General features: G+C 44.8%; 1 protein-coding gene and 1 long non-coding RNA gene across 3 annotated transcripts in view; one reads left to right on the top strand and one right to left on the bottom strand.

Moving 5' to 3' along the window:
* The window catches only part of LOC133343865 (synaptic vesicle glycoprotein 2C-like), a 64,320-nt gene that overhangs the window by 3,560 nt on the left and 43,957 nt on the right, over window positions 1-16,803 (bottom strand). For both annotated transcript variants that reach the window (XM_061553799.1, XM_061553798.1), the window contains exons 7-13: window positions 15,449-15,538; window positions 13,758-13,868; window positions 7,258-7,346; window positions 6,583-6,747; window positions 5,174-5,307; window positions 3,559-3,762; window positions 896-1,055 (exon numbers count right to left, since the gene is read on the bottom strand). In XM_061553799.1, coding sequence (XP_061409783.1) covers window positions 896-1,055; window positions 3,559-3,762; window positions 5,174-5,307; window positions 6,583-6,747; window positions 7,258-7,346; window positions 13,758-13,868; window positions 15,449-15,538 — 953 coding nt within the window. The remainder of the gene's footprint in view (window positions 1-895; window positions 1,056-3,558; window positions 3,763-5,173; window positions 5,308-6,582; window positions 6,748-7,257; window positions 7,347-13,757; window positions 13,869-15,448; window positions 15,539-16,803) is intronic.
* LOC133343867 (uncharacterized) lies at window positions 942-13,826 on the top strand. Its single transcript, XR_009755290.1, has 4 exons — window positions 942-1,064; window positions 3,355-3,450; window positions 12,971-13,108; window positions 13,738-13,826. It is a non-coding gene; the product is annotated as an uncharacterized LOC133343867 (long non-coding RNA).

Below are 16,803 nucleotides of genomic sequence, written 5' to 3'. Positions count from 1 at the left end.
ACATTTACAATCCGTACATTTTGTGGCTTGGCTCTCCAACACACCGGTGTGCTGTACTAGTAACGAGTTTGCATGTTCTGTTTACGTGACAAACCTTACTAATTGGCTGTGTCGGGTGGTGGCGGGTTTAACGACACATTTATATATTTATGCGATCTAACCCAAAAAAACCTGCATTATGGATGATATTGGTCGTGAAAGCCTATGTGTTAAACAGTATATGGAAGAAAAATTTAACACCGAATTTTGCGTCAGAGGCCCTCCTTCACATGTATGGTCTTACAAAACATAGGCAATGTACTTGTTTTATTGCCATACACTAGCCAGCTCACCGACCCTGCAGGTCGATGTCTCACTGACATGATCTTTGCACGTTCCACAAGCTCCACAGTGCTGAATTACCAGCTCGCACCACCATGCCCAGCTATACAGGCAGTCCTCTACTTAGGATGGAGATGCGTTACGATGTACCCCATCGTAAGTCAAAAATATTTTAAGTCGAAGATGGCCGAGCCTACATGAGCGAACACCGAGACAACTTAACTCCGTCGACCGCCGGTGAGAGTGAGGCATCATCACACAAGGCGGGAGATGCGTACAGTACATCCCGACAGCGTCCCAACGTACAGTATCGTACCTCGTACGCTGCTGTGTTTGCCTGCCGCGCGAAATTTACAATATTTAACAATTTTGTCGCATCGATATCGCCATCGTAAGATCGAAATATCGTAAGTCGGACCGTCGTAACTCGGGGACTACCTGTACATGTTGGTCAACAGATTTCTGTATCATTAATTTCTTATTAAATATTTTAAGTATTAAATCGTTTTGAGCTCGTCTGACCCCGGTGATAGTGTCCGGGGGCTCCTTGTGCAGAAGGCATTGCAGTTGTCACCTGCGGTCAGTTGGGAAGAGCTCAACGGTGAGCACGTCCAGCGAGTTCCACGCCGAGATCGTGAGGCCGTTATAGAGGCACAGCATGCCGATCATGGTAGCGCCGCTGTTCCCGAACCACAGCAGGAAGCAGCTGATGCCGGAAAGCACCATTGAACCACCTGAGTGAGGTATGCACACACACAAGCACACAAATATAAACACATCACGCGTAAAAACTAAGATTCCCCATTTTTCAAAGAAACCTCTTATTTTAATTAAAATTGTCCCAAGGTGTTATATTGCTAAAGCCAATGATGACGGTACTTCAGACACGATGCCAAAGATGCACCATTTACCCTACGGGATTTTGGGGTAAGGGATGTGAGTGAGCATCTATTCAGGTCGACATGAAGGTACAGCATGCACACCAAACTCGACACCTATGCATTGACAATTATAACCTGCTTTAAAAAAAACTGCATTGAGGTGGTGCTCATCTGCTCACAGCCAACAGTGTAAATTCCACGTTCCTATGGCAATGGTGAATCTATTTATAGGACAACCACTGTTGACATCCTCACAAATTTGTACACATTTTATCGACCTCCAAACAGGATTTGACCTCGCAACCTTCCGATCGTGAGCAGCTCACGCTACCGCTGAGCCACCTGGCAGGATTCTAGCACGTGTATGCACAAAAGCATGTGGGTTTTGTTCAAAACACAGCTGCATACGTATCTGTTTACTCTTGCAACCAATTGCTTGGTTGCTTGCAAAGCACTTTTTTGATTATCACGAAAATTGCCTCGGTTCTTGATGCAGGGGGGATTTGCTAACATGTGACCAAATCAAGTGCAAGCAATAAACCGAGATAGTTTTTGTATTTTTTTTCTAGTCCGTGAACGGTATTATACCATTACTCTCAGCATGGGGGGAGTGCAATGTTCATTTTCTGCTTGTTTCTCTCAGGGCTTGACCTGAGAATCTCAAGAGACCGTGGTGGTGGTGGTGGTGCATTACTCTGATGTTTTACCTTGCACGACATGGAATGTCGCTCCTTGTGAAGCACTGTTCGCAATCCAACCATGTGCAGTTTATAACTGAACAATAGGCGCTCAGTTAGCAGCTTATATTTGAGGTATTTTTCAATGAAAAATACTAAAGTAATAGTTATGAATAAATATACTTATCCGTTATATGTCCAATAAGGTTGGGGTTTTTTTACATCAGGAAATAACTAATGCTCAAAAGGTTATATATATACACGTACAGGATTTGTCTTTACACCAAAACCTTTTTAATTACTTTCTTCGCCTTAACATTGCCGGGGCTATTCAGGAAGACGTCTATGTTCTTAATTGCAAAACATATGCATGCTGTAATTAATTCCGAAAAAGAGGTTAAATTCCCTGATGCCTACAAAACCGCCACACCAAGACCCCCTTTCCAAGAATGATCCCCACCCTCTGGCTTTTATGTCCTCACTTTGGTCATCAACCTTGAGGTACAACTCCAATGTCGGTTTCGTTAACCTCTCTTCCAACCTGCCGACACAATAGCAGGGTTTGTTCTACCAGTCTTGCACTCGTCACATAGTTTGAGTACATTGTCACTCTGTGCCAACCCTTCTTCCCATTAGCTCATTACATCCTCCAGCAGATACAAACCTTCTCACTCCCCCATCATTCTCAATAACCATAATCTGCACCTCCTTCTGATTACGTCTACACCACTTTATTGCCATGTTTGATGTAATAACTGAGATGAATTATAAGTTACTTACAAATATATATGTACAACATTTTATATCACTTTTATAATGATGTCCGAACAACTACATTTTGTATTTCACGTGAGATACAGAAGAGAAAATGTCAACAAATCAATACACTACTTAAGAACAGCATTTCTGTATTGGTTATTACATTAATATTATATTATCCTTCTGGGTTATAGTATAACACCTTTTCTACCATCATTGTGCCGCTGCTGTATGTGTATGTAATGCAGGTAAGATAATACATTTGGACTCTTTAGAAAAGTGTTGTTGAGCAGTACATTTCGCTTAGGAGGGACGATGGCCATTGGTCAATAACGTATCATGGACAGACTGCCAACGGAGAGAACACCATGGAGATGGAGTGATAAAAGCAACTCGTGTGCAGGTGCTAGATGGATTGCTGCATCTAAAGACTGCAGGATGGCGATGGCATGTGGAGTAATTCATCCAGCTGTGGATTTATCTTGGCTGATGATGATGAGGAAAACAATCGACCGTGCCATTAAATACACTACCTAACCACATCATGATGGCAGTACTATTACGACACGATCTTCTGTGCGTGATGGTATAACCACCTTGCTACCATTTGTTTTACTGCTGCTGCTGCTGTATATTCCGTCAATTTGCCAGATGCACACAGACTTTGGAGCCGGCCTCTGTCCTAAGCCAGCAGTGTTTTTAAATGTTTTTTATAGGCCGGTACATCACGCCGAAAGATTCCAGTGGCAGGGTACAGAGGTACAGAGTCTCATCAGGTGAATCCATTCCGGCGCGACGGCACCACACGACAGGTGAGGAGGGGGCAGGGGGGCAGGGGGGCAGGGGGGGGTGTAGGGCCCAGCTGCCCCAGCCAAGTGGGACCCCCCCCCCCACCGCGTAGTCAGGGAGATGAAGCTCACCCAGCATGTTGAGACGGCCGATGTGGTCCATGAGCAGCGCCGACACAATGTTGCCGGGCAGCACGGCCAGCGTGCCCAGGAACGTGACGAAGTAGACCCAGAAGGCACTGTAGTCATTGCTGTAGCCGATGTGGCAGCCGACTTTGTTCTTCTCGAATGTGGTGTTGAGAAGCAGGCTGCCCTCAAACTTGAACGCGAAGAAGTCTGAGCAGGGGGAGCAAAAGAGAATGTTTGCTTTTGTGGGAAAACAAAGTGACTGCCATTTATACTTATTAAATGATTAACGGTATATCTTCTTGGTTCTTTCGGTAAAGTCACGTAGAAGGGAAATAATAAAATAATAAAAATAAAACAATAAAATACAGGTCTGTCGGAAAGGCGTGTTCTTCACCTGAGGACGGCTGCTTGCGTTGTGGCCGAAACGTCGTGAGAATTGTATTTTATTATGTAAAATTTTATTATTTTATTATTTCCCTTCTATGTGACTTTACCGAAAGAACCAAGAAGATGAATCCCTGCAGTCACGAAAGCTTTAAATCGAAATTTTATTAACGATAGTTCAGATGTTGCTTTATTTTTTTACCGTTAAGCATGAATAAATAGGTGTGGATTTTTTTTTAACTTTCTTTATTAAGGAATATTTAAGTTATTACTGTTATTGTGATTCGTCATATGATTGTTTACAACGAAATGCACAGTTGAATTGTCATATTTTCCGATTGCTTGGACTCTTCATGGCAAACCAGGCTTGTAGAAACAAAATCTCGCGAGGAGTTGTTTCTGTTAAATTACATTTTGATGTATTTACATATCCTCCCATGATCACACTTGTTCATACGTAATTACCGCCACATCTTTACCATACATCCCCAGTACATTATTTTTAGGTGACACACACTCAAGAAGGTCTCGTACATGTTTCGCTCAGTAAACCCTTCTGTCTTGAGGAGACCAAATTATGCGTCACTTTCAACATACAGAGATGGGGGGGGGGGTGGTTTGCGAATGGAATAAAGTAATTGGGCGACAGGACCTGGTTGTCATATTTAATGCGCATAATGTCTGTCACCTATCTAAAAAAAAAGATATCGTCCCCTTGGGGACACATTTAAATTTCACGTCATCGCGGTGTCAGCCCACGGCTGCCAAGCGGAGGTTTGCACCTCCCAAATCCGACCCGAACCACCTTCACATTTTAACCTTTTTTGACAGCTTCTTTGCACCCTGCCACGACGAACAAAGCTCACCTCGCTGCTTATTAAAACACATCAACGTAAAGTGACACAGCGAGCAGACCCACAAGGCAATTAACGCGACTCCGAGATGTAAACCTACACGCGCTATATTGGTCAATGCGTGCTACCGGTTCTGTCGAAAGCCTGTCAAGTGGAACATTTTAATAAGCTTAGTGGGGGTTTTTTTGTCTTCTTTAGAAACATTATAATGCCCTTGTAGTTGCTGCATAGCAATTACAAGTGTTATTAGGTTTTAAAACGTTTTATAGGCACTGTATGCATCAAGATGTTAAGACGAGTCATGGATGATAGCATTATCCAACCACTCGATCATCATTCTCAAGCTGGAATAAGCGGCGTAAGGCTCGCGTGCCACGAACCTGTGTTGTAAAATGTTGTGTTGATGATGGTGCAGTTCACGAAGAAAGTGCTCAAGGAGGTAACGTCGTCAAAGTAGCAGTTTCTGAATATTGAGTTGTTGAACGTTACAGACTTGAACTTCATGTGCACGAACCTGAAAAGATGAAAATGGAAAATGCAGTAAATTGTCAATTAAATCGTTATTTTAGCAGAAACAGGGCTGTAATGCAACTTTGTTTTCGTTAGAATGTAGTCTTTAGTGAATACTTTAGAAATAAATAAACTATATTGTTTGAGGCTCATTAAAATGACCGCTCCTTAAAAATATTCTTTTATATCTCAGTCAGAACTTGGTTCAATCACTCATTGCGAATAATTATTCTTGACTTTACGTTCATATTGACAACATTGAGACTGTAGGTACAGTATATCTAGATTTGAAGTTTTCGTGACTGCAATGATTCATACTCTTTGTTTTTTTCGGTAAAGTCACGTAGGTAAAACATTAAAATAAATTAAATCACGACGTTTCCGGAGGCAACAGAGTAATTGTGCTTTGACGGTTTCACCTGAAAACAGAAGCTTGCGTTGCCTCCGAAACGTCGTGATTTAATTTATTTTACATTTTTACCTACGTGACTTTACCGAAAAAAACAAAGAGTATAGAGTACAGTATATCTGTTGCTCAAAGCTTCCCCATTTAAGTAAAACACATTTTTATAATAATGTTCGTGTAAACTCGGCACATCCATCCAAGTGCCGCCGTGACAGAGAGCCAGCTTCACTGTCAGTATGTGAGTTCAAGTCCCGTTAAGGGGTCAATTGAGCTCACCATCCCTGCGTGATCAATACAATGAGTGTCACTTTTATATGAAGTCAACAGTGGTCAACCTATGGCCAGACTGTCCCCCACCGTGGGGATGTAGATTTCCAACCATCAACAGAATTTAGCACCACCCAGACGCTCATTCGACCACAAGAACTCGTTGACCTGACTTTGACCCTGCATTGTAAACCATACTCACGTTAAGCCACAGTTGTCATTCCTTAACCTCGTTCAACATTTTGTTATTTCCAACCCCCCCCACCCCCCAGAAAATACGGTTGTAACTGCTGTACCAGCTATACAGCAGAGGGAAAATAAATAGTTCACTGCTTTAGCCCACCGGTGTGTTGAAGCGTGAAACCACAACAACACATTTTTTTTTAATGTTGTGGTTTCACGCTTCAACACACCGGTGGGCTAAAGCAGTGAACTATTTGTCTTTTGTCAACGTGACACTTTTTTACTGATTGGCCGTGTCGGGTGGTGGAGGGTTACGACACATTTATAAATAACGCGATCTAAACCCAAAAACGTTGATTATGAATAATATTGGTCGCGAAAGCCTGCTACGTGTTAAACAGAGGGGAAATAGTTGAGCAGCACCTGTCATTGACGAACTCCCCATTGTTGTGGACCTGGTTTGCCATGGAGAAATTAAAGGTGGTGTCCACCACACTCTGCTTGTTGTGGATCTTCAGCAGCTTCGCGTACTCCTCGTTCTGCAGCTGCTTGATTATCTCCGGGAACCATACACTCAGCCCGTAATAGCTGTCGATGAGAAACGTTGCAGCGCAAACGGGACGCACGCGAGCGGTGAGCAAGGCATGCTTGGCGCTCCGACGAAAAGTGGTGCATCCTGAAAAATAGTGCATCCTGTCCAGATATCTAATTTGTTCGCTATAATTAGTTCTCTGATCCATGCGTTTTGTTTTGAGCCTCACTGGTATTTACTGCGCGAGCATAAATGTATATTCCACCAACACATTAATCCTTCCCATTTACATCCCGTACGCCCCAAACCGCACGCAAATTAATTCTACGGCATCATCCAACACGACATTTGTGCAATGAGCCAAGTCGTTTAACAGTGGCATTTCAAACGCAAAGCTACCTGAGTTATATTGCAATTGGTAATGAGTGATGGAATACACTGCACATCTGTGAAAAATAGCTTCAAAGCTCATCGGATTCCTCCAGTATAAATAAACGGTATTATTTATGACACAGTTGCTTCTTACAAGTGACCTGCACGTATCTGGCTGACTGCGGGTTGCTTACCCGAAGGAGAGAGTGCACCAGACAGCCACCAGCATTAAAGAGGTCCTCCTGATGGGACCGGCAAAGCACTTCCGCAGGGTCTTGCATATCTTGGGGAGAAAGGGAAATTAAAGGTTGGAAGGGTGGCGGGTGCAGTGGGGGGGTTAGGGGGCATGGGTCAAAGGTCATGGGTGGAAAAGCATATGCAGAGAGTGAAAGAGTCACTAAGGCTATGGACCATGGTGACAGGTGTGATTAATGAACGCGCCTTTGAAATGTGTGGCCACTGCGGTACGATTGCTACTTTGATGTGTAAGATACATCGCGCGGCGCACACTCAAGACAATTCGTGATTGATCGCAAGGTGGCAGAGGTGCTGGAATAGGATCAGTTGCTAATCGACACGTCATTTATATTGTTCATGAGTGAAAAATAAAGATGTTTATCGCAGGTTTGGAGTGTGTGCATGAATTCTAGCATTCCTTTTCCAACCATTAAGGCACGTACTTTGAATTAATGACTTTTAACATGGGGTTGGTGAATCAGAGATCATCTTATGTGAAACACCTACAGTACCAGCAAGTTTATGAGATCTAGTGTAAGAGGCAATACAGCAACGAGATTGTTGGGCATACCGTGTACGTTTCCATGGTGTTCTCGCACATGGAAACATGCTCATTCATAAGCCACGTATCTTTAACGGGACCTATCTTAAATGTGTTTATGTCGGCTTTCGTGGGTCGAGAATTACACGTATTATTATGCAATGGGGGAGGGGGGGGGGAGTGGTGGTGCAGTGGTTAGCACTGCTGCGCGACGAATCCATCACCCTGAGTTTCAGGGTTCGTGGTAGCGATCCGTGGCTAACACTCGTGACGAGTGCTCCATTGTCCCCTGCTGCTCACAACGTGACCCTGTCCCCACTGCCCCAGCTTCAACAACCCGCATTGGCCAGTGTGGTGGTGTACGTCGATCCCGACCCTGACACCTGCTGTATATTTGGAGTTTGCGTGCCTATCTTTCTCTCTCTGTGTGTGTGGCCTCGTGGAATTTTCTCCAGGTCCTCCGGTCTTTTTTCCTCAACATTTAGAAACATGTGTACAGAGTATTTGGCTGCTATACATTTACACGCGATAAGCCACTTTGTTGGGCGGTTGTTTGTGGCGAGGTCGCTTCTGAAACAGAGCTATAAAGCTCAGTGGGCCTTACCTGGTAAGATATAAACTTATTTTTTTTGTTTTAATAGTTTAAACGCCATGACCGACACGGTGTGAGAGGCCTTCATCCAGCAGTGAATTGACAAAACGGCTGCAATATAATAATAATACGCAACACGATAAAATGTGGACAGTTTTCATGTACAAATCCACCAGTCTCCTTCCATCCAGCTAGAGATTTCATAAAATCCATAACACATCGGTGGTACGTTTGCCACTTAAAGTTTCGCTGTGATTGAACCCTTCAACGCGCGTTTAGAGTGCCCCAATTTAGAATGACGCCAGGGAATTCAACGGCAGTCCCCAATGCGTCGACTAGGAGGCGCTCGAGTTGAAACGTACAACGAGGCGGGCAGCTGTCTGGCATGCCGCAGAGCTGCGTTTACAAATCCCGGCCGGTGCATTGCAAAGTGCGTGCGTAGTTTGGAGACGGGCTTGGCGTCGGTTTTGTGAATCACGTCTGCTGTGCTCAGTGACACCAGACAAGCGAGAAATGTGGAAAGGATTGTCCAACCAGAAGATGCTTAAACACTCCACTCTTTGCTTCGCTCTCCAGTCATGTTTTCGCAATAAATGTGCACGTTGATTGGTGGACAGGATAAGGATGGAAGGTGCAAAGGAATGGGTCTCAATAATTAATAATTGCACTGAGCTCCTGGATATCATAACATAGTACAGGACTGGCATTCCTGGTCCAGTGATGTAATAACATTTTTGAACCAGAAAATCTTTAACAAGTCCAATCCTGGCGAGTGAGGTGTTGGCGCTGGGGGAGTGATATAAACTAACGATGCATCGATTATCCCATTAAAATAGGATTTTTCCACGCATCGAACCCAGCAGATGAGATTATTTTTGATTCGTGTTGTGTGATTAGTTCACACAACATCTGCAGCCACTCGGGTTGCTACGACACACACGGCAGCGTTAAAAACATACGAAATAATTGAGTCTTAATTTGAATTGCGACCCCCCCCCCCCTACAGCTGATAAAATTCGCTGCATACCGTTACATGGTACACGTGTGACCCTCCGCTTTTTTTTTTCATTTTCATTTATTAGGAATAGCCCTGTGAGCCATGCGGCTCTTAACTCGGGTGCAACCGCAACAAACAAAAACATGACCGAAGAACATATTAAAGTGACTAAGCGAAACAGAAACATCCAGCTCCACCTGACGCTGGTGATACGAGGGAGCTCGATATGGAATGCAGCCGCTTCAGTGAAGGTTCGTTCTGTATGTAGGACTTCAAGTGGGATGATAGGCAGCCGGATTGAGTTCGAAGCTTCCAAACTCCGATTGAAGTTCAAATTCCGACGGCTCGGAATGAAGTGATCCACAACGTACAGAAGTTTAACATGCAGTACACACAGAGTTACATGTGATAGGTGGCCTTCCGATTTTCGGAAAACAAATGGCGTTCGTGCTCACGAGAATACCGCACGTACACAATCCACTGCTGGATGAGGGCCTCTCCACCCTGCAGGTCCTGTGGGCCAATTGACCGTACTTCAACGCTGGTCAGCAGGAGTTGGTAAAAGTGGGTGTTATTTACGTTGGAGCACAATTCTCTTGCTGTGGTTTTCCCACCTGATGATGATTGCTTGTGTTGCAATCGAAACGTCGTGATTTATTTTTATTTTATTTTATACCCACGTGACTTTACCGAAAGAACCAGCGAGTATAGATTCCTGCAGTCACGGAAGCTTAAAATCTAGATAAAGATCATGGAGGATATTGCTCCACTGTCCCCTGCTGCTCACAACGTGGCCCTGTAATCCAGAGGTCATCGGGGTCGATCTTTCGGCACACTCCTTGAAACAAGTGGGCAAGCTTCTTTCATCCTCCCACCTCTGTCCACCCAGCAGTATGAGCATGTACACCGTGGTGGATCTGCAGGTCACGTGTGGTGAGGTAAAGTGTGGGTACTCCCATCTCTAATAAAGTGTCTGGACAGTGTGGAAGAGTAGGCCAAATACCCTCTAGAAGGGCACTCTGGTCCTGATGTCCGATTGGATTACTATGCAGTTATTATCATTCGCTTTCATCATAGTCTACATTTTATTGGAATTTCGAGAGTAGTCATTCATATCAGCTTTCTATTTCGATTAGACTTTATCTACGCTTGTGAGTGTAGTTTTTTTTTACGTGCAGCGTTTTGAGATGCTTGAATATGAAAGGCATTTTATAAAATAGAGTGGCGTGATAAAGAAATTGCAGGGGTGCAACTTTACCGTTACATGCAACTGACTGCCTTTACAAAACGTCGTGAGAATTATTTGATTATGTGAAATTTTTATTATTTTATTATTTCCATTCTACGTGACTTTACCGAAAGAACCAAGAAGAAAAATATTCCCACACTGTGCGGTTGTATGTCGCGGCTGTGTGAATCCCAATTTCGTTGCATCGTATCGTATTGGGTATTGCAATACCCGAGATATATAACGGAATTCGGTCAATAAGTAGAAACGAAATATAAAAAAACGGCAACGATATTAAATAATTGTGGGCGTTGGGAGGGAAGTGATAATAGCCTCATGCTGCTCTAACTCACCGCGATAACACTTCTGGAGAACATGTGTAATTTAATTTTGACTGTGGTTTTTCCCATTAGGTTTTTGTACCCTTTTATATATTCAGACAGTGCCACTGAAGTATTATTTAATCGTAATATTGTTTTGCAAAAAAAAATATATTATGCAATCATGTTGAAAGGGAACATTTTTTGTTTGTTTTACAATTGCTAGAGAAATCGCTAAAATATGATGTAAGATTTGCTTTCTCTCGTGCACAGAATTGTTGAGCACACAATGATGTCGCCCGCTGCTCGTGAATTTGTGCGTTCTGTTTGAGGCGCTGTGTGTGTATGTTGAACTTCTTTTGCACCGTACATCGCCAACCATGCTCATCGAAGGTGCGGGCTAACATCTCTGTGCTATGCCGTGGCACGTTGTTGCAATCACCCCACCTCTGCACAATATGAGTCTCACATTGGTACTCTGACCATGGCGTGGGCCTCGCCCTAGATCAACTCAGCCTAAAAATGAATACCTGTCGTTTTATTTCTACGCTGGGAAGACAAAGTAGAGTCCACACCATACTCCCATGTGCCATGCCAGCCTCATTTGCCATCCTATGCTCACGCCCAGAACTTTGTGCCAAACAGCATGCTGCTAGGCAATGGGATAGATTGGTCTTCGTGGGTGTTAGTGTGTACGTGTGTGTGTGTGTGGGGAGCGGTGGTGTAGCGGTTAGCGCGCTGCGAGCCTGGCGATCCGGGTTCGTTCCCGTCCACGACTCAGCCTCAAATGAGTACCTGGTGCGGTGTGTAAACATCGCCACTGGGGAGACAAAGACGGTCGTGCGTCGTGCTGGCCACCCACACCCTCGTGTGCCGGGCTGGCCTTTATAGGTGCTCGCTAACAGCACTTGCCCCAACAGTCTGTTAAGGCTATACGGGGATCTTTGTCTTTTTTTTGGTATGTGTGTGTGTTTGCCTTTGTATATTTTTGTCTGGCGTGTATTTATGTGCGTGTGTGTTTGTATTTAAGCCTGTGTGTGTAGTTGTGTGTTTGAGTGTGGATTCGTGTTTGTATTGATACCCAAGAGAATTAACAAGAGTGCAGAAAACAAATACATAAATACATATTACTTGCGTGTTAATGCGTGTACGTGTTTGTCGGTGTGTCTCTTTACACACGTATGTGTTTTTTAAAATCTACTCATGTTTGCGTGTGTGGACTTATTAAAGGCGGTGTATCACTGGTATCAAGACCAGCCTCTGTGGAGGAGGCCTGTAAAATATTCGAGTGGCCAGTCGGAGGCAGCTGCCCTCCGGCAACAAAGGATGGTGACGGAGAAACTCAGAATAATGGGCAGAACGCCAGGGCCGCTAAAACACAACAGGCTAGGGGCCATCCATTGAGTAGGTACGCAAAATCTGTCAAAACTTGACCCCTCCCCCCCTCCCTGTACGCACGCGTACTTTTTACACCCCCCCACCCCGATTCCTATAGAACGGCCGATATTTAATCCACGCAGAAACGATCAAGAATTAATAATATTGACGTGTTTAAGCAAACAGACAGTCCACCGCCGGACTATCTAACTCATTTGAAGGCCAATGTAGACAAATTATCATCGAGGCTTCACCCCCTCCCCCCCCCGTTTCCTTTGCGCACATTGTCAGTAAACCCCCCACACGCACGCGTACGCATTTGGGTCAACCCCCCCATCCCCCCTCCATGCGTACGTACTCAATGGATGGCCCCTTAGCACATGGGGAGCACAGATGCTCTTCATTCGCCAGCATCTCAGCCAGCTCACCCATAAAACCTGTGCCATGACCTCTGTTGAGTGAGCCTTCAACTCTTCATGTGGCCTCAAAGTGCACGTAGCCTGGCACAAGCAGAGTGATGATTTCACCGCCAATGGCGATTATTGTTACGCGTCCACAGATACGTGTGGGTGAGTCTATGTGTCTCTGCGTGTATCTGTGCGCGTGGGAGAGCAGTGTCATCGTGGGCAGTGCTCCGCACTACGAAGCGGGCGTCCAAATTCGATTCCCGGCCATGGCTAAGGTCAGCGACGATTGACACGCAAAGGGGCCCAAGGCATTCCCCCCCCGCCCCCCCCAGTCAACACACCTTAAGTGAGTATCTGCCACGGTGAGCAAAAGCACTGGGGAGACAAAGGCAGCTGACCACGGGTGCTGTCCACGCCACCTCCTTAAGCGCTGTGCCGACACCATTGGAACCTCATTTGCCAGTCAAACATATAATTGTTTTTTTACCCTTCCATCAAAACTGACACCTTTTTTTTTTACAAGGAGTCATGTTTGCATTGACCACAATACCTGCAGTCATAATGCAAACAAAAAGCATAAATGAGGTTCCAATGGTGTAAATGCTCACCCCGAGCTCTCATACTCTGGTGGTGCATTGTCTTTGAGTTGTACGCCTTTTGGCGTCATCTGGTCCAACACCATGTGAGACTAGGCTCTAAGGAAAGCTGTCTCGGGTGTGGACCAATCAACGTCAAGGACAGTGCACATTATCAGAGTTATGTTTTTTTTTCATTATGACTGCAGGTATTGTGGTCTGTGCAAACATGGCTCCTTGTAAAAAAAGGTGTCAGTTTTGTTGCCAGATGGAAGGGTAAAAAAAACAATTATCGCTGTGCTGACCTTAATAGGTGCTCACTAACAGCGAGGGTCCGTTGATGGTTACAAAAGCGGGGGGGGGGGGGGGATGGATCTGTGGTCTCTGTGCGTGTGTGCAGAGCACCACCCCGTCACTCACCGCGTGCAGCTGCGTGCCCGTGCGCATGGGCCATCGGCGGTACCAGGCTCCGGTGTCCGACGTCATTTCCACCAGCTCGTCCTCCTGCTTCAAGGTCTTGATCTGCGTCACCTGGACAACGGGCACCCGCACGGAGCCGGTCACGTCCGCGGCTGACGCACACCATCGCTGTGTCCGTGTGTACGGGGTACGTTGAACTTCTTTCGCTCCGTGCGTAGCGATCGGTTGCTCTGCCAATCATCGGTTCGATCACTCGACCAATCGGGTAATGCGACAATGGGTCGGGAAATGAGTCTTATCTCTCTCCCCACGTGTGACGCTGGACTGGTTTTTATCGGGGTTTTTTTTTCTTTCACACGTGACGTTTTTCAATGGGTCTCGCGAGAGTTATTGTACCATCAAGTGTACATTCTCACACAGTGCAGTGTCTTGTTGGATACTTCATCCACCTTGTCAATATTCCCTCTTAGCATTCCTCACATTGCCTCTGAGACTCAGCCATAGCCATTGATCATGTTACAATGAGAGCCTTGTGTTGAATACAATTGTGTCAGAACATTTTTGGGCCCGAGATCAGATGTAGAAAAAGTGAACAAATATAAACCTTTGGACAGCAATTCCAAAAACGGCTTTAGCCTGTCCTCTCTGAGGTTGTTCCATACGTGAATCATCTGTCTGGCAAATGCCTAAAAAACATGTATGTCTGGTATATATTAATCCTGCCACTGATACATACAACCTCATGTGCACTAACCCTCATCGAAAACAATCTTCTTGAATATGGTTTAGAGTGAGGTTTTTTTTCTGAATTTAAAAAAAGGCAAAAATTCGAAGGCAGTGTCTTAACTGGAGATGGCACTGCACTGTGTTTATGGTTATCATCAAGTGGTGTCATGCGGTTGGCATGGGCCCTGGCGCACGGATTAACAGGGGGGCTCAACTGTCCAGTTTCCTCATTTTTTTATTTGAGTCTCTCCAGCTCGTGGGTCCCAGCGAAGTTCAGAATCAGAATATTGATCTACACTGGAGGAATCCGGTGAGCTGCAAAGCTCTTTTGAACAGATGTCCAGTAGGGGCGGGTAAGAACGTCACAACAACAATCAACACACAACACGATTGGACAAAGTATAAGAAAGATTTTTAAAAAATCACCAAAATACAAACAAATAAAGCTCAACCATCCTCAGGCAAAGCCCACTGATGTATTCACTTATTTTTCAAAAGCTACCTAGCCACAAATGATAGCTCAACAAATTGGCTTATCATTTGCACATTTACAGCATGCACATTCCATAGCTACCCCAATGTTGATTGGTAACCTTGAACCATTGGTAAAATGTCCACTTTCTTATGGCAGTACCAGGACATCTGGTATTTTTTTTAAAGCATTGAATTCCAACAAAGTGTTTTTTTTTTTCAACTCATAGAAATATTAGTTGAGACTACCCATAACCAGCATTTGAACTCACAACCTTTCGATTGATCGTGGGTTAAGCACTCTGACCCAAAGTCACCTGCATGATCCTGGGAATGCCAGGACACAACAGGTGGCAACTCTGGTGTCACATGGTATGGTCATCAGTCTCATGCTGTTATCAGAATAGCTGATGGCCGCCTCTTCAAGGATGACGCGTCCAGAGAGGGGGGGGGGGGGGGGGTCCGTGAGTTCTGAAATGAGCGTGCGCGCTTACAGTGAAGACTCTTTCGGGGTGGCCCCGCGCGCGCATGTTGGTGTCGTGCACCTGCTTGAGCACCATCCACGCCTCGTCGTGCTTCCCCATCTGTGACACGAACACACACGCACGCACACACGCAGTTTCACACGTAGGCTTTCGCGACTAATATTATCCACGACAGTGTTTTTTTTCTCTTTGGGCTAAATCGCGTAAATATAAATGTGTCGTAAAACCCACCACCACCCGACGCAGCCAATAAACAAGGTTTGTCACTTAAACAAAACGTGCCAATTCGTCACTAGTACAGCACACTGGTGTGTTGGAGAGCAACCCCACAACATTTACAATTCGAGTGCCGTGACGTTTCGCCGGTAATTGCAACCAGCCTCATCCGGCGACAACGAGCTTCGTGGTCTGGTGTGGCCATTTTGTGACCGCTGAGCCACGTGGACACATGATTCTCATTACTTGTAGTCGCATTTTCTCAATTACATTATTGAGCTTCTTGTGGAATATTGATAAAAGTTATCGATGGACCAGAAGATGGCACAACCCAGATATACTTCTGTGACAGCTGGATCGATCCCACTTGCCCCCCTCCGTCATGATTAATCACATTTTCTTTCTTATGCAACCCAATGCACATCTTGGAAGAAGATTCGGAAATGTAATTGATTGGCCAGAAGGTGGGCCAGTGAGGTGAGAATGTGACAATGTTCGTAAGCCCAGTGTACATGGGCATTGATCGTGAACTTTGAGTCATCACAGAGTACACCTGAGTGGATGCTGCAACTATAACTGGTAGGTGAGATTTTTAATTTGTGGAGAGTAGTGACGTAAAATGATATCCATACACCACGGAAATAGTACAGACACCGTTACTCTGGGTGAGATTCCCAACATGCAGGGCTTAACCAGGTGGCCTGTGGATGGCAGTGCAGCAAGTAGTTCGCTGCGAACACCTGTATAATGTTTTTTCAACGTAATGTCCACCTAGGCGTGGGGTTTCCCCAGGTAAATTGTCCTTTCTCCCATGTGCAAGAATATTGAATGAAGAAATTGGCCAAATATCCAAACACTGCACCCTCCTGAAAAATACCATTTACAGTGAATGATGTTTCACAGAGTATGGATTATTTGTATTATTATTATTGTTTTGAGCTGTGCATTGTATGTACAGGGTTGCATTCATGGAATTTAACAGCTCAGCTCAGTCTTCATTGTAATTTTGCGTGTGTTTTCTCTCTCAATCCCACTCATAATGTTTATGCCCAATTCCATTGACACGATGTACTTGTTATCTCTTCTGGCTGCTATTTAGTTCCAGCCATATGAATGCTTTTGCACATTCTATAAAAGAGGAAAATAAA

The sequence above is a fragment of the Lethenteron reissneri genome, chromosome 18, assembly GCF_015708825.2.
Source record: "Lethenteron reissneri isolate LAM-NWPU_2019-01 chromosome 18, ASM1570882v1, whole genome shotgun sequence".
NCBI lineage: Eukaryota > Metazoa > Chordata > Hyperoartia > Petromyzontiformes > Petromyzontidae > Lethenteron > Lethenteron reissneri.
This window is presented reverse-complemented; position numbering and strand designations above follow the sequence as displayed.